Source organism: Natrix helvetica, assembly GCF_964273705.1.
Source record: "Natrix helvetica genome assembly, chromosome: 2".
Lineage (NCBI taxonomy): Eukaryota > Metazoa > Chordata > Lepidosauria > Squamata > Natricidae > Natrix > Natrix helvetica.
In genome coordinates, this window is record NC_138552.1 from 252,133,834 (window position 1) to 252,154,871 (window position 21,038).

General features: G+C 41.4%; 1 protein-coding gene across 2 annotated transcripts in view; it reads right to left on the reverse strand.

Annotated features, from left to right (window-relative positions):
- The window catches only part of TTBK1 (tau tubulin kinase 1), a 113,071-nt gene that overhangs the window by 53,732 nt on the left and 38,301 nt on the right, over positions 1-21,038 (reverse strand). For both annotated transcript variants that reach the window (XM_081940763.1, XM_081940764.1), the window contains 3 exons: positions 14,467-14,540; positions 13,263-13,403; positions 9,357-9,461 (listed from right to left, as the gene is read on the reverse strand). In XM_081940763.1, coding sequence (XP_081796889.1) covers positions 9,357-9,461; positions 13,263-13,403; positions 14,467-14,540 — 320 coding nt within the window. The remainder of the gene's footprint in view (positions 1-9,356; positions 9,462-13,262; positions 13,404-14,466; positions 14,541-21,038) is intronic.

Here is a 21,038-nt window from a genome sequence, read left to right on the forward strand (position 1 = left end):
AAGCAAGAGGAGGAAACTTTGCAACAGCTACTGCAGAATGTGAATCCCAGATGGGCAGACTTTTGACAAAATTGTGTGTATTAGGTAGATCCATCTTTTTAATTGATCTGTGAAATAGGGAGGCAGCCAAAGCACCTGAGATAGCTCCAATGAGACCCTTTTCATGTTATCATTTTCACGTGGAGTTCTTACTTTACTGAGGAAGTGGGGGGATATTTGAAAATTTGCCTAGAGCAATGAAGTCAGAAAACCAGAACTAAATGCAAGTGAGCATTGCTAGACTTACACTGTGATGATAAAAGCAGTGAAATTCTCTGCATTTCAATAGTCTGAAAATTCCCACCTGGTGGCCCTATTCAGAATTATTTAGACCCTTTTATAGTCAGGCAGGCGAGAAACACCTGTAGGCATACTGGATAAATTCATGGCTCAGCAGATAAATCACTAAATCATAAATCAATTCATATACAGGTGAAACTCGAAAAATTAGAATATCGTGCAAAAGTTCATTTATTTCAGTAATGCAACTTAAAAGGCGAAACTAATATATGAGATAAGACTCATTACATGCAAAGCAAGATTATGGCGTACAGCTCATGAAAACCCCAAATCCACCATCTCAGAAAATTAGAATATTACATGCAATCAATAAAACAAGGATTGTACATAGAACAATATTGGACCTCTGAAAAGTATAAGCATGCATATGTACTCAGTACTTGGTTTGGGCCCCTTTTGCAGCAATTACTGCCTCAATGTGGCATGGCATGGAAGCTATCAGCCTGTGGCACTGCTGAGGTGTTATGGAAGACCAGGATACTTCAATAGCGGCCTTCAGCTCTTCTGCATTTTTCGGTCTCATGTCTCTCATCTTTCTCTTGGCAATGCCCCATAGATTCTCTATGGGGTTCAGGTCACGTGAGTTTGCTGGCCAATCAAGCACAGTAATCCCATGGTCATTGAACCAGGTTTTGGTGCTTTTGGCAGTGTGGACAGCTGGAAAATGAAGTCAGCATCCCCAAAAAGCTTGTCTGCGGAAGGAAGCATGAAGTACTCCAAAATCTCCTGGTAGACGGCTGCGTTGACCCTGGTCTTAATGAAGCACAGTGGTCCAAAGTCTTGTTGCTCAGTGGTCTAAAGTCCTCTTTTCTGATGAGAGCAACTTTTGCATCTCATTTGGAAACCAAGGACCCAGAGTATGGAGGAAGAATGGAGAGGCCCATCAAGCATAGTAATCCCACAGTCATTGAACCAGGTTTTGGTGCTCTTGGCAAAAGTTGCTCTCATCAGAAAAGAGGACTTTGGACCACTGTGCTTCATTAATCATGGCTTGAACTATCTTGCTTTGCATGTAATGAGTCACAAACACATTCTTGGGTGCCAAATAAACACTGCCGTGGCAATTTCCCCTTCCACACCATGACCGCGTACGGTCATTCTTGCTTCTGGTCGCGACTAAATCAGGTGCTGACTGAAGTCTGGAACGGATTCCGGTTGGCACCCGAAGTCCCACTGTATAATGTTTATTCGTTTTAGATTTTGTTTGCTTGTTGTACATCACTAAGAATCCTTCCCTAGTGGTTTGGATTTTAAATGCTGTTAATAAACAAGTAATAAATAGGTTTTATGTGTAGTACGATTCTGCTGCCAATTTATAAAACATTTCTTTAGAGCCTTTTCTGGATATCAGAATGTACATTTGATCAGATCACAACAATGCCATTTCCATATGGGCCATATCCAAATGGAATATTCTTTTGAATCAGGGCTAGGCTAATTTTCATAAATATAAAAACTCCATAGCATTGTTTTCCACTATCATTTTAATAATAATCTTTCAAAGAGATTAAAAGTTGTGAAATGTGATTGAATTATACCAATTATGTATTATGTGCAGTGAGATGTTAAACATTAAGATTTTGTCTTTAAAAGAAGCCAGTATTTAACAAGATAATTCTAAATTAAACAAAATTTATTTACACCAGGAAAAAGGTAGCTTTCTGTAATATGCAATCATAGAGTGGATATAGATGAGCTGATTTTTACATAATTCAATTGTTGGTTTGCTTGTTTTTGAGTTAGTATGATGTGTAAGCACATTCACCAAGATGTCTAAGCCAAACAAAGCACATCAGGATTTTCTACCATATTAAATAGGTTTTCAAATATATGGGCCTTATTTTATTCTGGGACTGGGAGCTTTCAAAGTTATCTCATTCCTAAGGGATCTGCAAGTGGGAAGTAAAATAAAATAAAATAATAAAATAAAATAAAATAATAAAATACAGATCAGTTTTGCCATAATTGATTTCTTGAAAAGTGAAGGGATTCAATGCAAAGTTAGTATCTTCTTGAAATAAAGGCCTTGTATTTCATAAGGTCAAACATACCAGGCATAATTGCAAACAAAACAGAAGAAAGACACAGTGATGGTTTCCACCACCAACACCAGCCCCATTAGCAGGAAAAAAATTCTGCTGTTTAAAGCAAAATTTAGGAAAGCTTCTACGAACCAAGTAAATCTGAAATGGAATTGGTAATCTAACTTGGTTATGAGATCATGATGTGAACTGCCTTTAAATACAGAGACAATGATTAATTACCACCATAATACTGTTATGTCCTGGAGTGATAATGATGACTAATAAACATTTATATCAATATTAGGAAATTCCAGAATCAGTAACAATCTTCATTTTGGATTTGGATGCTCTATTTAAAAGCTGGTTATGTTATGAACAGGATTCTGTTGCGGGGTTGTTGTTGTTGTTTTCTTTTTCTTCAAATTTCTGATTTAGACAAAGCTTATCAGGCACATTTCTGTCACATTCTGCTTCAGCCATACAGTCAAATCCAGAAAGTCATATACACATATATGCAATATCCTTAAACCAAGTATTGCAAACTGCTGCAATGCAGTCTGATTCATGAGGAAATAGCTTTAATCAATAATCTAGAGCTGAGCCAGCAGAACAGCAGCATGCAAAGTTTTCAATTCATGCAAACAAAAGAGACTTCTCATGATAAAATGCTGCATATTTCTCATTGTTTCAGAAATGCTCTCTAGAAAACCAAATAATTTTTAGCAAGGAGATTTATTAAACTGGGAGGAGCATCACACTATCAAGATAGATGAGCCCATTATCAGTGGCAATCTAAGGCAATATGTGTCACTGCATGCGGTATTTTAGATAACAGCTTTCACTGTCAAACTGCTCTTAACGGTTTCGAAGCTTTTCTAGTGGGTTTTTTTCCCCTCTTATGCAGCAAGATAGAGAATAAGGCAGGAGGAAAAAAGAGAAAGAGAAAGGGTGGCTGCCATCTCATTCTTCACCTTCTGCCTGAGAAGTTGCAGCTACCATTAGCAGCCTAGCTAGCTGGGAAAGGCAGAAGCAATAGCTGTAGCTTCTCTGCCCATCTCAAGAGAAAGAGCAAGGCAAAGCCAGAAAGAGGCAGCCAGAGATGTGGGGCATCCCCATGGATGAGCCACCCATCTCCACACTCTCACTGGAGAGCCATGAGTGTGCCTACAGTACCATTCTTTCACACCTTTCCTACTTGGGGTACCAAAGCCTTTATATGGAACAGAGAAAATGTATTTTGTTTTGTGCAAGAAACACGCATATGGTAACTCGGAACATTGGTTGGACGATTCTGGGCAGGTTTCAGTCTGCCAATTTTGGCTGTTCAAAGTTTTACCCAATAAAAATCTGGAAAGGCATTGCCATGTTTCAGAGCTGACAAGACAAAACAAAACCTTCTTGTGAATTGTATTCACAAATGTTTCCTTTGTAAATAGGACAGTGGTGCAGTGGTTAGAGTGCAGTCCTGCAGGCTACGTCTGCTGACTGCTGGCTGCCTGCAGTTTGGCAGTTCAAATCTCACCAGGCTCAAGGTTAACTCAGCCATCCATCCTTCCGAGGTCTGTAAAATGAGGACCCAGATTGTTGGGGGCAATATGCTGACTCTGTAAAATGCTTAAGAGAGGGCTGTGAAGCACTGTAAAGTGGTATATATGTCTAAGTGCTATTGCTATAACAAAGGTAGAACTATATTAGTTTCTTTGAAAGTCTGATTTTCCCAGACAAGCAGAATTCAGTTAATGATACAGATGTACAGTTATAAGTATAATCTTTATTGTCATTGTACTTAAATACAACGAAATTGATTGTCCCCTCTGTCTCTGCATCCTAGGTCTGCTTTCAAAAAGAGGATGGAATATAGCAGTTTCTGTTACAGTAGCAGTTTCTGTCTACAATTCTGGAATTAACTATCATCCTGCCAACAATAGCAATGCTTCCGTTTAAACTGAGAGTGTACTTTTCCTTAAAAATGTCGCTATCACTTAATTTTCCAAAGCAGTTAGTTAAGAGCTCAAGTTAAAATTTAGTTGGCAACTTTTCCATCTTTTTTAGTTCCCTCAGCATAATTTTCTGAGGCAACCGTAGAATCTCATCAAATGACTGCTGCCAACTGTCCCCACTGCTTTTCTGGCTGGATGTTTAGACTCTTGAGCTGTTCTGATAGTGCTATCAGATAGAGTACACCTTGTGGCATTAAGAGACATCATAATGGAGAATGAACTCATCTTTATGATAGTCGTGGCCTATGACATGAGCGCTACAATATTTCTTAAAATTCTATTTCATTCTTTATACCACCTAATACACACATACAACTGATAGAAAAAAGCACCTGGAGTTTTGGGACACACTGCCAGCATGTGCTATTGAATTCAGATTCATGTACTTTCTCTTTAAATTTAATAAAGCTTTTCAAATTTAAGTCCTTGGTAGAGGACAATAATGCACAGAATGAAGGAAACGGACTAAACTTTAATCAAAGTAAGAAATATATCTTGATCAGCCAAATAATAGGAATTCAACCTGAACTGGATTCAATTTCTATTTCATTTACCTTGGAAACCGATACGGTCTATTTGGTTGGTCTCCTGGGTTCATCTCTGAGATACACAGGGTTCTGTGTGAAACAACTACTCCCATAAGGATGCTATAGCTATATTTTATTTGGGACAATAGGTTGGGGTACCTAAGAAAATATTTTTAAAAAATCAACTTCCAGAATGTTAGAGTCAGACCAATGATAGTGATGGCTATAAAGCAGGGGCGTCCAAACTTGGGAACTTTAAGACTTGTGGACTTCAACTTCCAGAATTCCCCAGCCACTATGCTGGCTGGGGAATTTTGGGAGTTGAAATCTACAAGTCTTAAAGTTCTCAAGTTTGGACGCCCCCGCTATAAAGGAACATTGTACAACTGCACAACGGCTACCAGTCTAAATCTCAGAACACAATTTTAAATATTAATTACACATCTCAAAGATATAAACAGGACCAAGCTTTGAGAAATATTACATTCTTCCATACTAACCTAGCACATTTATGTGGTCTCAAAGAAACATTTTTATTTTGGATGCTGGTGTCTAAAAGAGTCTGACAACATAAGTGGGTATTAAACTATCTTTCAGTGTTTTCTATTATTGATATAGTTTAATGTATTTATTGAACTAATTTTAAATTGTGGTTAAGTTTTAATATTGGCTATTTTATTTAAATCAGTTAGCTACCTGGCATACCTAAGCGGTAACTATAAAAAAGAAAAGAAGAGGGATGACATGGTTTTAACAGTATTGTTTGCAGATTTGCTCTGTACTTTAATCTTTAACATACTGAATAGTGTGATACTGGGCTCTGTATCACAATCTTTTCTTTAAAAACATTTAGAAGAAAAGTAAAAATAGAGAATAATTATATTGGTACTTAGAGCTTTCACTGCACAAAGTACAATTACCTGGTAAGCAAGATGAATTTAACTTTCCAAACTTTCAAGCTTATCATTAAGCTTTAATCCTAGCTTTGGTCACTGGCTGGAATAAGAAACTTCAACATTCAGCTCTTCTTTGGGCTCATCTTGAGAGATCTCATTTGACCCCACTGAAATCTTGGCAAATACTGGGAGCAGTGTCTATGCAGTGATTAATTACAATGCCTACATTCAATCCTGAAAGATATGTATAGAAAATATTGCAACTCAGATATAATGTTAAATATTTACCCATTCAAAGCTACATGAAGCCAATGGGTACAGTCAGCATTGATTCAGGGTACCATGATGATACCCAATGCTGAATCGCAACCCCATCCCATCATGAAATAGGAAATGCTATTAGTGTTTTGTTGCAGTATCTGAAGGTTGTGGGAGTTAGACAGGATGAAATAGGCTAAAAGTGAATCCCAGCAAGATAAAATTGCACTTTATCCATTCAAATACTGTGACTAACCCAATGTTGACTTTGACAGAAACGGGTCCCTGAATTGGGGGTCCTTCTCAACTCACCGCTCCTACTTGAAAGATAAGTGGACTATTTGGCCAGCTGGATGGTGACCAGTTATGGGCCTTCCTAGAGCAAGAGGATATCCTAACAATAACTCATGCTCCATCACCACTAGTTTGGACCAATGCATTCTATTTGGAGGATGCCTTTGAAGACTTCTTAGAAGCTTCAATTAATCCAGATTGCAGCATCCAGTTATTAGCCAGTAATCATCATCAGGAATATTGTATAGGTGCTGTGAATACTATATGGCTCCCTATTAACTTCTGGATATAATTCAAAGTTACCGTGTGATTGTCATTTATAAAATCTAAAAGATTTGGTACACAAAAATGCTGCTGGATCTCAGAAGTCCACAAGCAGACTTGTCACATATGATTTGTCTCTGACAGAAAATAATGCTGATGATCATCAATTTCCACGATAAATAAGATTCAGAGGCTTAAAGGGGCTGAATTTCAGAACTGGTTACCTATCAGTGGAATAGCCTCCCCCTTGATAGTAAAGTTGTGTTCAATATTTTGGTTTTGTAATTTAAATATTTTTGAAAATCAAATGAAGAAGGCTCTATAACTAGCATTAGGATGCCCAGTTTAGTTATTGTTTTTTTTTGTTTTATACTTTAATTATTAACCATACTGAAGATGCAGTAATGTTTAATCGCTGCAATCTGCCAGGTATCTGGCAATACATTTTCTAAATAAATAAACATAACACCATTTTTGTACCTGCTGCATTAGTTTCTAAAAGGGTAAATACTAAGTGCTGGTTTTAATCTATGAACCTCTTCATCACCTGTTTCCTAGGTATTTTGAGGAATCTTTCCTTCAAATAAACCAGCTCATTTCATGATGAGGTGCTTAAGGTTCCCCTCCTTTTTGAGGGTCTGAGGGCTCTCGATGCATTATTTCTCCACTGCAATCTCATTATTTTGAAACAGGCTTCCTGCCCTAAGAGGTTCAGTTATTGCCCAAACTGATGCCATTTAGTAAGGCTATTAAAACAATCCTATTCCAAAGAACCTTTGTTATTATCACCAGTGGGATTGGGTACCTTTATTGCTTTCACTGTTTAAAATCTGTTTATTATTCTTATGCTGCAAACCATACTGAAATATTGTAGAGAGGCGCAGAAGAGCGATCATAAATCACTGAATTAACTGAAATCAAACAGAAGAATCTTATAGCAGTAGAACCTTGCTCTTCAGCAGTTTCTTCTAACCCTCTGGAGATTTTTAGGGATGATAGCAGGAGAAAAAGTAAGATTGGTTATATATGTCATTACCACTCACAACATTATCAGCAGCAAATTTGCTTCTTCTGAATGAGCATAAATTCAGCATAAGCAGTGTGCTTTAAAAAAACACAATCTTCTATAAAAGTTGTTAATGGATAAAAGGATGAACAATTTACAGTGTTTTCTTTTTTTAGTACTGATATAAGTAACTGATAAAGAGACAAGACATATGCAAAGTAACATTTTATTCTGAAATCATGTGTAATAACTCTTTGCCAATTAGAAGAGTCTATCATATTCAGTTTTGATCTCAACAAATAGGTACGTATGTTAAAGTGACAGCACTGCAAACATGAATAATACAACGGTGCCCTTGGGCAGACTGGCAGTAAAAAAAGATAAAAGGTTTCCCTGTCAGTCATAGCCAACTCTAGGGCACGGTGCTCATTTCCACTTCTTTGACTGAAGGAGTCAAACTATCCAAAGACAATTTCAATGATCATGTGGCCAGCAGGGCTATATGCCAAAGGCACACGGAATGCGGTATATGAATATACAGTGTACTGTGTGCCTTTGGCATGTACACAGACTGACAATATAAAAATAGACAAATACAAAGATTGTCAGAATATAAATGGAAATAATAAAAAGTGTAAAAATATAATGATACTGATAGAATAAATATTTATAGCTCAGGTTTGATGGAGTCCTTGGTGCTTTCTGAGCTTGGTTGTTTTATTGCAGGTATTTCATTACCAAACTAAGTAACATCATCAGTGCACTGTTGAGAGTGACGTGCTGTGAGGTTTATGGCTGGTGAGGCAGTGACCCAGTGGTGGGTTTCAATTTTTTTTAGACTTGTGGACTTCAACTCCCAGAATTCCATAGCCAGACATGCTCAGTTCCGATTTAAAGTGACAGCATTTGTTTTTCTTCTTTGCGAAAGAATTTTCCTTCTTTCTTTTTCTTTTTCTTCTCCCTTCCTCTCCCCCTCCCCCCTCTTTCAAACACACATACACACATACACAGAAGTTGGACTGGACTACACACACTTTCCCCCAGCCCCGGAAGGATCCAGCCCAGCTTTACTGATTACAGGTTTGAAAAGGCAACGTGGCTCTGCCTGCAATCAAACCCTAACCCTTCCCTCCAGCCTTTGCCCAAAGCCCCGCACCAGGAGGATGAAGTTTGAATTCCTCCCCCTCCCTCCGACCCACACGTACCTTTTCCAGCTGTTTCAGAGAGGATTTCAACTCTGCTCTTGCCTCGGGTCCTCTGAAGAAGCCCCGCCCAAACGAGCGCCCTCTACTATGAGGCAGGAGAACTGTGTGCCTCATCTACGTCAGGAATTTTTAGGCTTTTAACCCTTGCTTAACTCTGCTCGAGTGATCATAAAACGCCTAAAATCAGACTAGATGAGGCATGCAGTTCTCCTGCCTCATAGTAGAGGACGCTTTTTAGAGGCTTTTTTAAACAGTTAAACAGAGTCATCCACGGTGAGGCAGCAACTAGCTCAGCCTGACCTCAGGTCTCGCCTTTTTCTTTTTACATTTTTTTTTCTTTTCATGATGACAGTGGTGAGGCTATGCCTCCCCTCCCTCCCCTGACTGCACGTCACTGACTGTTGATGTTGCCTAGTTTGGTAATGAAATATCTGCAAGAAAACAACCAAGCTCGGAGAGCACCAAGGATACCCACAAAAATATAATTGTTCTTTTTTTATCTGTTACAATGACAGAAAAAGAAATAGAAAAGACATCACTTACAGGTCGGACTTCACCATTAGTATTGGTATACTGCCGGGCCAGACCAAAGTCTAACATATAACATTTCCTGTAGGTTGAAGGCAGGCGTCCCATGGCAAAATTAGACTAAACAGGATCAACACAATAAGAAGATATTAATACATCAGTATCCCTTCATGGGTGATAAAGCCACTATCCAAAATCTGTTCCAGTTACTATTTTTATCGTATTTCACATTATCAATCATTTTGCTGTTACATCTGTGATTAAACAAAGTTCTTGTATTTAATGCAGTGGGTTCCTGACAGATTAATATATCAATTCAATCTCTGTTTCTAGTCATCTGAAAGTAGAATGTGTTACCTTTCTCTAATTTATTCCAATTTCTCTAAACCCATTTTAAAATCTAATATCCAAACTGAATATAACATTTGAAGGGAGGTCCAAGTGAAGCAGAATAAACTGATTTAATTATGTAGGAAACATCCTTGTACATATTTCTTGCATTACATTGTTAATCCATATTCCGTTTGTAATCAGTCCATTTTTTCATAACGTTTTGCCAATGCAGTTATTCTATAACTATACATTTATGTTTTCTATTGCCATATTTTTTTCGGTTGAATCCGATCTTTCTGAACCCATTTTTCTTCCAACATCAGCTTATATTTTATTTCTAGCTCCTAGAATATTAGCTATATGTGCCGTTTTCAAAGATAAGGTAAGCTATAGTACAACAAAAACAAAAGGGATGAGAAAGTGATGTACAGATGACTGTAATGAGGATGATACAATAGACAGAAAAGCAATACTGGCAAGATAGAATAAGCAAGCAATTAGACCATATTTCTGTCTCTTCTAGATTAGGATAGCTGATCGTGGTTACATTTTCTGACCTGGAGGAAGGATAGAAACACACTGATATTTTGCCAATGTTTGCTAAGAGAGGAAGAGTTCCTCTTTCCTTTTAAAAGATTTTTATATTAATATTATATTTGTGTACACTAATAAAAGATTGTGTGGTAATGCATACAAAAGTCTATACATAATCACTCAGATCCGGAGCGGATGGGCCCCCTCCAGTGGACCGGGCGAGCCGTCAACGGTGAGTCTTGTGAGACCATTCTGGGAGGAGTTTGACTCTGTTACCCCCGAGGATTTGGACAGGTTGCGTGGACGGCTGCGACCCACCACATGTTCAATGGACTCGTGTCCCTCCTGGCTGGTACTGGCATCCTGGGAGGTGACACGAGGCTGGCTTCTGGGCCTGGTGAACGCCTCGTTGGGTGAGGGATCCTTACCAACTGCCTTGAAAGAGGCGGTGGTGAGGCCCTTGCTCAAGAGGCCTTCGCTTGACCCAACGGAGCTAGCTAATTATCGTCCAATCTCCAACCTTCCCTTTCTAGCGAAGGTTGTTGAGAATGTGGTGGCACAGCAGTTTCTGCGACACCTTGACGAATCCGAATATCTAGACCCACGCCAGTCCGGCTTCCGACCCGGGCACAGCACAGAGACAGCCTCGGTCGCGTTGGTTGATGATCTCTGGAGGGCCAGAGATAGAGGTTGTTCCTCTATCCTGGTCCTATTAGACCTCTCAGCGGCTTTTGATACCATCGACCATGGTATCCTATTGCGCCGGCTGGAGGGGATGGGAGTCGGAGGCACCGTTTTGCGGTGGTTCAGCTCCTACCTCTCCGACCGGACGCAATGTGTGTTGACAGGGGGGCAGAGGTCGACCCTGAGGCCACTCACTTGTGGGGTGCCGCAGGGGTCGGTCCTCTCGCCCCTCCTGTTCAATGCATATGTGAAGCCACTGGGCGAGATCATCCGTGGTTTTGGGGTTGAATATCATCTGTACGCTGATGATACTCAGCTGTACATCTCAACCCCAAACCACCCCAACGAGGCTGTCGAAGTGATGTCCCGATGTTTGGAAGCCGTTGGGGTCTGGATGGGGGACAACAGACTCAAACTCAACCCCTCCAAGACTGAGTGGCTGTGGCTACCGGCACCTTGGTTCAGCCAGCTGACTCCATCGCTGGCCATTGGAACGGGCCCGCAATTTGGGCGTCCTCCTAGATGCCTGGCTGTCAATGGATGACCATGTGGCAGCCGTAGCAAGGGGGGCGTTCCACCAGGTTCGCCTGGTGCGCCAATTGCGCCCCCTTCTGGACCGTGATGCCCTACGCACGGTCACTCATGCACTGGTGACGTCTCGCCTGGACTACTGCAATGCTCTCTACATGGGGCTTCCCTTGGGACGCGCCCGAAGACTGCAGCTAGTCCAGAACGCAGCCGCGCGGGCTGTCATGGGGAGTACTAGGTACTCCCACGTAACACCTCTCCTGCGCGAGCTGCACTGGCTGCCTGTGGTTTTTCGGGTGCGTTTCAAGGTTTTGATCACCATCTTTAAAGCGCTCCATGGCACGGGACCTAGCTACCTGCGGGATCGCATCTCTCCACACACATCCCTGCGGCCAATTCGCTCTCACAGGGAGGGACTTCTCCTAGTGCCGTCCACTAGGCAATGCCAACGGGTGGCGCCAAGGAGTAGGGCCTTCTCTGTGATGGGCCCAACCCTCTGGAATGACCTCCCCCCCGACATTAGAACCACCACCGACTTCCGCTCCTTCCGGCAAAAATTGAAGACACACCTGTTCCGATTGGCTGGCCTGGCATAATCATAACTGCTACCTCCTGGCAAACATATTTCTTAACTGGTATTTTAGGGGAATTGTTTTTTAAATTTGATTTTATGGGATATTTGTAGGGGTTTTAAACTATTTACTCAGCTGTACAGTTCTGTTAAACCTTTTTTATCCTCCTTCGTATCTATTTATCTATTTAATAATTTTAATTGCTTAATTTTATAGTTATTTATATGATGTATTTCCGATATGGACTGTACACCGCCCCGAGTCCCTTTTCGGGAGAGGGGGCGGTCTATAAGCGCTCAGTAAATAAAATAAATAAGAAAAATGAGGCTTGAAAGCACATGAGAAGGTGAACAGTATGCAACTGGGCATGCAATCACTAGTAAATGTACTCTTCAAAACCAGACTTGTTAAAGGTATGTTTTCAGCCCCCAAAGACCATGGATTTTCAACAGTGCATAGAGCAAAAGGAAGGATATCAATCCAACTCCTGCAAGAAATAAATATACGCACAAACTTAGGAGTTTAAGAAGTTAGCTGGAGAAAGTGTTCCTAGTATAAATAGAGCTTGTCTGTTTTAATGGTTAATGCGTTAACCCAGAAACTGGAAGACCAAGTTCTAGCTCTCACTTAGGCATGAATCTCAGTGTCACTCTCTCTCAGTCCAACCCACCTCACAGGGGACAATGAGATGGCAGCATTATGTACATTGCTTGAGGTTATACAAAAATAAATGGATGTAAATCTAATAAATGTTGTTTCAGCTTTCTCAAATGTAAGTACTAGGAATAATTCTGAATTTCTTATCTGAATTTTAATTCCCTCTGTTGAAAAAGGAATCATAGAAGGAATCCTCTTTGAAAACCCTAGTCAATTTCACAAGCATATTTTCATTTTTAAATAAAATTAACAACTTGGTCACCCAACCAGGATTGTAGTATAGCTATTACTATATTTTTTGTTACTGATCTTTTTACGTACGCATATTTTCATTTATTGATAGAAAAAGTGATCACAAAACATGAAATGATAAAATGCCTTTGCAACGTGGAACTAGTTAAATGCACAGGCCCATGTTGTAAGTGAGGCCTTACCTATCCAAAAACATAAAGTCATGCTTTTATGTGCATTTCATGAATGCACTTCTCTCTCTCTAAAAACTCTGCCCCTGAGAGGTTATGTTTCCCAACTGCAAGGAGAATTGTTCTTAATAAACACCAATGGCAGGTAAAGTAAACTATGTAGAAAAGGTCAGCCACCAGAATCTACTTACAGGCTTGATATCTCGATGCAAGAATCCCACTGAGTGAATGGCTTCTATGGATTCTAAGATCTGCTTGCCTAATCGAAGAGTTGTGCTCAGTGTAAAAGTTCCTCGAGGCTGGCTTCTTCTGAGGTCTGCAAGATTCCGGCCCTGAAAATAAATGAATATCAGATTTCAATACCAGATTTTATCAGCAGATATTATTTGATCCACCAGATGGAAGGGAAAAAAAATGATCTGCTTGAATCAATGATGTTTACGTCAAAACAGATTCTTGTTGGCTCATTTTGACAAACAATCATCTGAAGATGTAGCTGGAAGTTCTGTCTTCTGTTCAATCAATGCTGGCCTTCAGTTGTAAGGAAAACAAATCTGTTAAGGAAGAACAACTGAACTATGTTTTTGGCTATCAGCATTAAGACTGTCCATCCAAAGGTGGACAGGTAAGCAATTTAATTAATTTAGAAATCATTTTAAGAAAAAGTCACATTTTTCTCTTCTATCTGTTGAAAAATGAAATAAGCATACCGAAGAGTCAGTTGGCAAATCCAAAAGGATTTTGGAAACACAAATAGCAACAATAAAATTTGAAAGGAGTGGGGGTTTTTCCTCTATTGCACCAGAACCAATGAATGAAAATTACAAAAATAAAGATTCAGGCTAGACATCAGGAAGACGTTCCTGACTATATAAGCTGTCAATCAACCACTAGAGGTCTTCAACAGAGGTTGTATAGTCATTTGTCAAGGAAGCTGTAGTAGGTCCTCCATTGAATACAGGGATGAACTAGATGATCCATATGGTCATTTCCAACTTTATTAATCTATTGTGAGGCAGGAGAAATGGAAGGAACTGTAAGATTATTGTGGAAAAAGAAAAGAAGTGATAGGAGAGTAGTCAAATAGTCCTCTCCCCACATCCTCTGGATCCTTGTAAAAACAGCCATCCTGCCTTATTTTCAGAGGCAAATGTCCACATTAGTAGAGCCTTCTGAGACTTTCAGGTGACCCAAGGGAAAGAGAAGGTGATTACTTTCAACTCCTCCTTGCTAATCCTTTTCTATCTCCATGGCATTTCAAAAGAGAAAAAACTTTCCACATGTTTGGCTTGCCTGTAAAAACTGATCATCCGGATAAGATTCCATATCATCACTGAGGATATGGTAAATACAATTATGAAGTTTTTTTTTTAAAAAAAAAGCAGAAAAGCTTACCTGTAGTTGCATAACAACATAGTTAAACTTCTCATTCCTCCCACAGCCAATAAATCTGCAAACATGATCTTTCCCTGCAAAATATAAATTCCATGCTCAATCAATCAGAATGCAGTTAACCTGCCACAATCATCTTATAAGAGGTGTTTTTCAAAGGGTCTTCCAGAATCCCTGTGACTTCTAAGTACAAAGCTCAAGGGATCTCTCTCTTTCACACACACACACACAAATAAAACCTCAGACATCCAGGATTTCTTTAGTTTCCTGAATCCAGTGGTGGGTTTCAATTTTTTTTAGAACCTCTTCTGTAGGTGTGGCCTGCTTTGTGGGAGTGGCTTGCCAGCCATATGACCAGGTGGGAGTGGCTTGCCAGCCATGTGACTGGGTGGGAGTGGCTTGCCAGCCATGTGATTGGGTGGGCGTGGCCAACTTGTAAAATGTGGTGAAACTCACTTAACAATGCTCTTGCTTAGCAACCAAAATGTTGGCTCAGAAACTCTGGCATTTGAAGCACGCAAGTCTTAAAGCTGTCAAGTTACAAGACCCTTGCACCCCTAACCCTTTAGAAAAAAACCCAGGGGTGTTTAAACTTGACAGCTTTAAGACTTGTGGACTTCAACTCCCAGAATTCCTCCTCTTGCTCTTCATCTTGATGATGTGTGGGTGGGCGGGGGAAGGGACCTGGAACCGGTTCTAAATGGCACTGTAGATTTGTGGAACCTCTTCTATAGAAGAGGTTAAAACTGGCAGGAACCCACCCCTGCCTGAATCATTCCATGTAGTTCGTACACAGTACTCTACTCTAACATACTGTATTAACCTGAGCTTCTTTTTTTGCCCTATTTTTATCTTCCTTTCTGGGAATGAGCTGTTTGCCTTAATTGTTATCTTTGGGGAAAGCACCTGCCAATTCCACCTGGTTCTATCCCAGCTATTTTTACTCAATCAATTTTAAGCTATTTCAGTGGTCATTGGAATCACATCCTTATTGTCCAGAGACTGGAATCAGTATCTGATGTCAAGCAAGGGGAACTCATGGGAAACAGCTACCAAAATGATAAATCCTAAATACTGGTTATTTCCATTTTTACCAAACAGTGTCATACTTAAGTCCACTTGCTAAGCTCAACCTCTACTGAAAATCCCCACAAATCAGTGTCAGAATTTCCATTTAGAAATCTACTTTCATGTCTTTTTCTGGGTAATTATGTACACGCTCTCTACATGGGGCTTCCCTTGGGACGCGCCCGAAGACTGCAGCTAGTCCAGAACGCAGCCGCGCGGGTAGTCATGGGGAGTACTAGGTACTCCCACGTAACACCTCTCCTGCGCGAGCTGCACTGGCTACCTGTGGTCTTTCGGGTGCGGTTCAAGGTTCTGATTACCATCTTTAAAGCGCTCCATGGCATAGGGCCTAGTTACCTGCGGGATCGCATCCTCCCGCACACATCCCTGCGGCCAATCCGCTCTCACAGGGAGGGCCTTCTCCTGGTGCCGTCCACGAGGCAATGCCAACGGGCGACACCGAGGAGTAGGGCCTTCTCTGTGATGGGCCCAACCCTCTGGAATGACCTCCCCCCCGACATTAGAACCACTACTGACCTCCGCTCCTTCCGACAGAAACTGAAGACACACCTGTTCCGACTGGCTGGTTTGGCATAATTTACAACGTCTACCCCCTGGCATATACTTTTTACTGGCTTTTAGAGGGATAGTCTATAAATTGTATGATATTTTAAATTTTTATATTGTTTACTTATTAGCTGTACAGTTTTGGCCTATTTTATCCTCCTCCTATGCATACATGTATTTTATTTGGTGTTTTTTAATACGGACTGTACACCGCCCCGAGTCCCTTTCGGGAGAGGGGGCGGTATATAAGTGCTAATAAATGAAATGAAATGAAATGAAATGAACTGTGCTTAAGCAGCTTCAAGTGTTTCAGCTCATTTGAATTTAGATTTTTTTTTTAAAAAAAAGACTGTAAACTGTAGCCTGAATACTTAGTATCTTTTAATAGCAATTATTAGTGAATATAGTTCAGTTGAACCTGTACTTGGACTTACAGTTAGGTCTTGCTGTTTTTTTTTTCTCTGAATTAAAAACTTTTGCTTTTGCCAACTCCCCATTACTCCAGCTATCAGGTTTCCTCCAATCAGCAAGGTTGGAATTATTATTTCCACAGCAATACCCTCCTCTTAGTCGGAAAGTGCTATTTGACTATTTCCATAGGAGCTATAATATGACATGATATCATGTCCTCCATTCATCAATCCTTGAAACCTGATACAGGAAAATTCTCTTCCAGGAAAGGCAAAGCCCTGTGACTCTGGACGTACAGAATCAACGGAGAATGTGCTTCTACAAGTCCTGTGCTCAGTGATGTATTAACCATTAAGCAGACTAAGCATGTGTTTAGGGCACCAGGACCAGGGGGGGCACCACAAAGTTGAGAAAGAAAAAAAAACAATGAAGATTTGTACAGCATGTACAAAAGAGGGGTCACCAAGATTTGTCACTGCTTAGGTACCAGTGAGCCTTAATCCGCCACTGCCTACGCTATAGAGAAATTTGCACTACCCTCATGTCACTAATACTGTATAAACACACATAGGGCAAATAGGGTGCATAGTACAATTTTATACCTCTCTACTGCTTGCAGACCAGTGCAGGGATTCAAAATTTTTACTACCGGTTCTGTGGGCATGGCTTGGTGGGCATGACATGGCTTGGTGGGCGTGGCAGGGGAAGGATACTGTAAAATCTCCAGTCCCTCCTGATCAGCTGGGAGTCGGGAGGCAGAGAATAGATGGGGGCGGACCAGTCAGAGGTAGCATTTAGCAGTTCTCCGAACTACTCAAAATTTCCGCTACCAGTTCTCCAGAACTGGTCAGAACCTGCTGAATACCACCTCTGTTGCAGACAGTAATCCTGTTACAACGTAAATATTGCAGATTCTGTGCAGTAGCAATTGAAATGTGTCAGATGATGGATGACCTGTGCCTCAGACCAACCTTAATATTTAACTTCTTAGTTCAGAGTATTTAGCATTGTGATAGATTTCTGAGAACGAGCCATATATTATTTTTTATGTTTCCACATTTTAAATTAATGTCTTTGCTCCTTTTTTACATATTTTTTAAAAGACTGGTATGGAGTTTGTATGTATGTGTATAAGCTTTTTACAATGTTTTTTACCATGTCTATTTTATAGTGTTTTGAATTACTAATTGTTTATATCCCACTCTTTTGCTCAGGGGTGGCGAACATGCGGCTCGCGAGCCGCATGCAGCTCCCGGCCAAAATAAATGAGGCTCTTTGCCTCTTATCATTATTTAGTATACTGTGGCTCGGATCGCGCGCTCCCTTTCGGAAGCTGGGGAGGTCCTTTGCAGGCAGCTAGAACGGGCCGCCTGCAAAGGACTTCCCCAGACTTGCTTTGAGGAGCACGGGGCGACTGAGACTAGTTGTGAAGCCCCAAAGCCCCCACCGCCACCGGAAGAACTGCTGCCACCTCCTCCTCATCCTCCTCTAACAGGCAGCACTGCCGGATTTGCCGCCCGGCGCTGCGGCTGAGATGAAGCCGCCAAAGCTCCAGCCGGCATCTCCGCACGTGGCAGCGGCGCCTCCCCTCCGCTCGGAGCAGCTGAGTTCAGTCAGCGCTGGGTTACCCCTGCCCCCTCCTCCTCCTCCGCCGTGCTTTTGAGGAGCCATGAGGCTGCAGGAGCCAGTAGGAAGGTGGGGGGGAGCAGGGGGAAAAAAGCCTCATGGCTCCTCAAAAGCACGGAGGAGGGGCAGGGGGCAGAGGTAACCCAGCGCTGAGCTCAGGAGCAAATCTGATGATTCTGTTGGAGGAGGAGGAGGAGGAGGTAGCAGCAGTTATTCTGGTGGCAACTCGTACTCGTCGGCATCTTCAGCAGAAGCCCTGCCCACAATGAAGAAAGCAAAGATGGAGCAGATCCACGCAGATGACGTCGCTGCAACATGACTGGAGGAGGAATTCTGGGAGTTGAAGTCCACAAGTGTTAAAGCTGTCAGGTTTGAAGACCTCTGCATTTTTTTTCTAGGGGTGGAAGGGTCTTGTAACTTGACAGCTTTAAGACTTCCATGCTTCAAATGCCAGAGTTCCTGAGCCAACAGGACTGGAGGAGAAATTCTGAGAGTTGAAGTCCACAAATCTTAAAGCTGTCAGGTTTGAAGACCCCTGGGGGTTTTTTTCCCTAAAGGGTTAGGGGTGCAAGGGTCTTGTAACTTGACAGCTTTAAGAGTTGCGTGCTTCAAATGCCAGAGTTTCTGAGCCAACATTTTGGTTGCTAAGCAGGAGCGTTGTTAAGTGATACTGATATTATATAACACTTTGAATTAAGCGGGTACCTTGAAGAAACATAACTTTGAGTTTCAAATAATACTGATTTCGTTGTTGTCTTAGGTGACATCTGTGAAAAAAATTCGGGTGCTCAGGCATGAAAATGTGCCGCTCAAACACTATACTTTTCTGCTCACATTGAAAAAAAATTAGAGGGAACATTGCTTCCGGGTCTGTTTTGGCAGGTCACTGCGTGGTGTGGCTCTCTGACTCTCACAGTTTAAAATTTTGGCTCTTTTTGTCGAACTTGTTCGTCACCCCTGCTTTTGCTGATTATAATCATAATAAAGATTGGGTTATATTTGACTACTTTTTTCTCATTTTCATATTTTCAAATAGCATGCCAGTCCATAAGAGAGACAGGCATAGTTACTTCTGTGCATACATAAATATTTATTTATCCATATGCAAAGCTAGCAAATAACTTTTTGAACTTTATTGAAGTGCAAATGTTTACTTCAGGTAGTAATTCTTCACCAGTTAAGAGTCTGAATGAGATTTTGTCCAAATTGTTCTCCAAATAAGTACTTATTGCCCAAGCTGATGAAATACATGGCCATAAATCAAGTATTTGTAGATCACATATCTGGAATGAAGTACAAAATGTAAGTTCCTGGCCAACTGCATATTTGCAGAACATAACATATAGGACACTACTGATATGTTTTATGTTCTTGGTATTATAATATTTGCTGCATTAACAAAAGCTCTCCCTTCAGACTAAACCAGAGCATGTACTTCTCTTGGAAGTGCAGGAGAAAATAGTAATAGTGCATCTCCACAATGTAGCTTACCTTGTCTAAAGGAGCTGCTTTTTCTGACAGGGGCCCAAATATTGGGGCTTTGGATAGGAAATATGAAATGTCCAATAGAAAATTATAATATTCTCCATCTGGGTGGAGATAGCATCCAGGAATGGGTTGATCTCTCTGCAAGCTGATTGGATTTAGTCTGCCAAAGCTGTTAAGTCACACCTCTGTTGCTACGGCTTCCCAGCTTTTTGACTCAGTAGTCAGCTTGGACAGACGGAAATTCCCTCCTTCTTGGAATTCCTGGATTGACTATCATTAATTCTACCAATGGACTTTTAAAAATGTGAGTAAGCACCGCAGACTCCCGCAGCGTGGTAGAGTCGCGATGCCTCCTTTGGAGACAGAGCCACGGCTCCACTATGTTAGTTTCTATAAGCTTCAGAGACTCGCGTCATTTTCCAACTGTCATTTCTGACAGGGCGCCATAGCTGAAACAGCCAGGGCAGGGCTGTAAGGAGCCAATCCGATAGCCAAAGGCTGAGCAGGCTTCAGAAGTCTCGAGATAAATGGAGCTCAGCGCCAAGTTTAGCACCGCAGCCAGAAGATTCACACTTCATCCGTTGTTTAAAAAGAGCGGCTTTCAGACTTCAGAAGCTTTGTGCTTCACTTGTAGATTGGTTTGGCAGGCAGTGTGGCCACAGAAATCTCATGCTCCATTCACGCTTGACAGCTAGATCTAGTCAAAGCCTCAAATCAGCGCCCCGCTTAGTAATGCCACATTTAACTAGCTTTTGCCTTTGCCGTCCGAGCCTGCATTTTTACAGGAGTTTTTGAGCTCCACCAGCACCAGGGGTAATTATCTATTGGCGCCAACGATTAATTAACTATTGTCAAACCAGACTCAGAGGAGGCCTTTAATCCAGAGCAGCAGGCAGCAGTCTCAGGAGTGTTTGCGCTCCAGCATCAGAGCCAATTTAATTTTGCTACATGGCTGATATGGCAGAGGACTGACAGGAGAACTAGCCCTGAAGAAGGGGAGCCAGAGGAGTTAACAGCTCCAAAGGTTGTGCCTGAGGTGACAGTACATTGATCTGACGGAGGCTAATCTCCATATCCACATTCAACATTGCTACCGGCAATACCTACGGTTCCATTAGGCTGGCTAGCACTATCAATATAGGGCCATACCCTTCGGACTGTCATCTGCACCAAGGGTGTTTACGATGGTCCTGGCTGCCTTGGCGGCTCATCTCTGGGACCTACCCGTGCATGTCCAGTGTTATCTGGATGATATCCTCAGCCACCCAGGCTAGGGAGGACCTGCGGTTTACCGTCCAAACACGGCAACACCACAGGTTTTCTATCAACATAGAAAAGAGTCACTTTGATCCCGCAAACCTTCTGCTCCATTTAGGGGCAATCATTGACACCTTGACGTGCAGCATCAATCTATC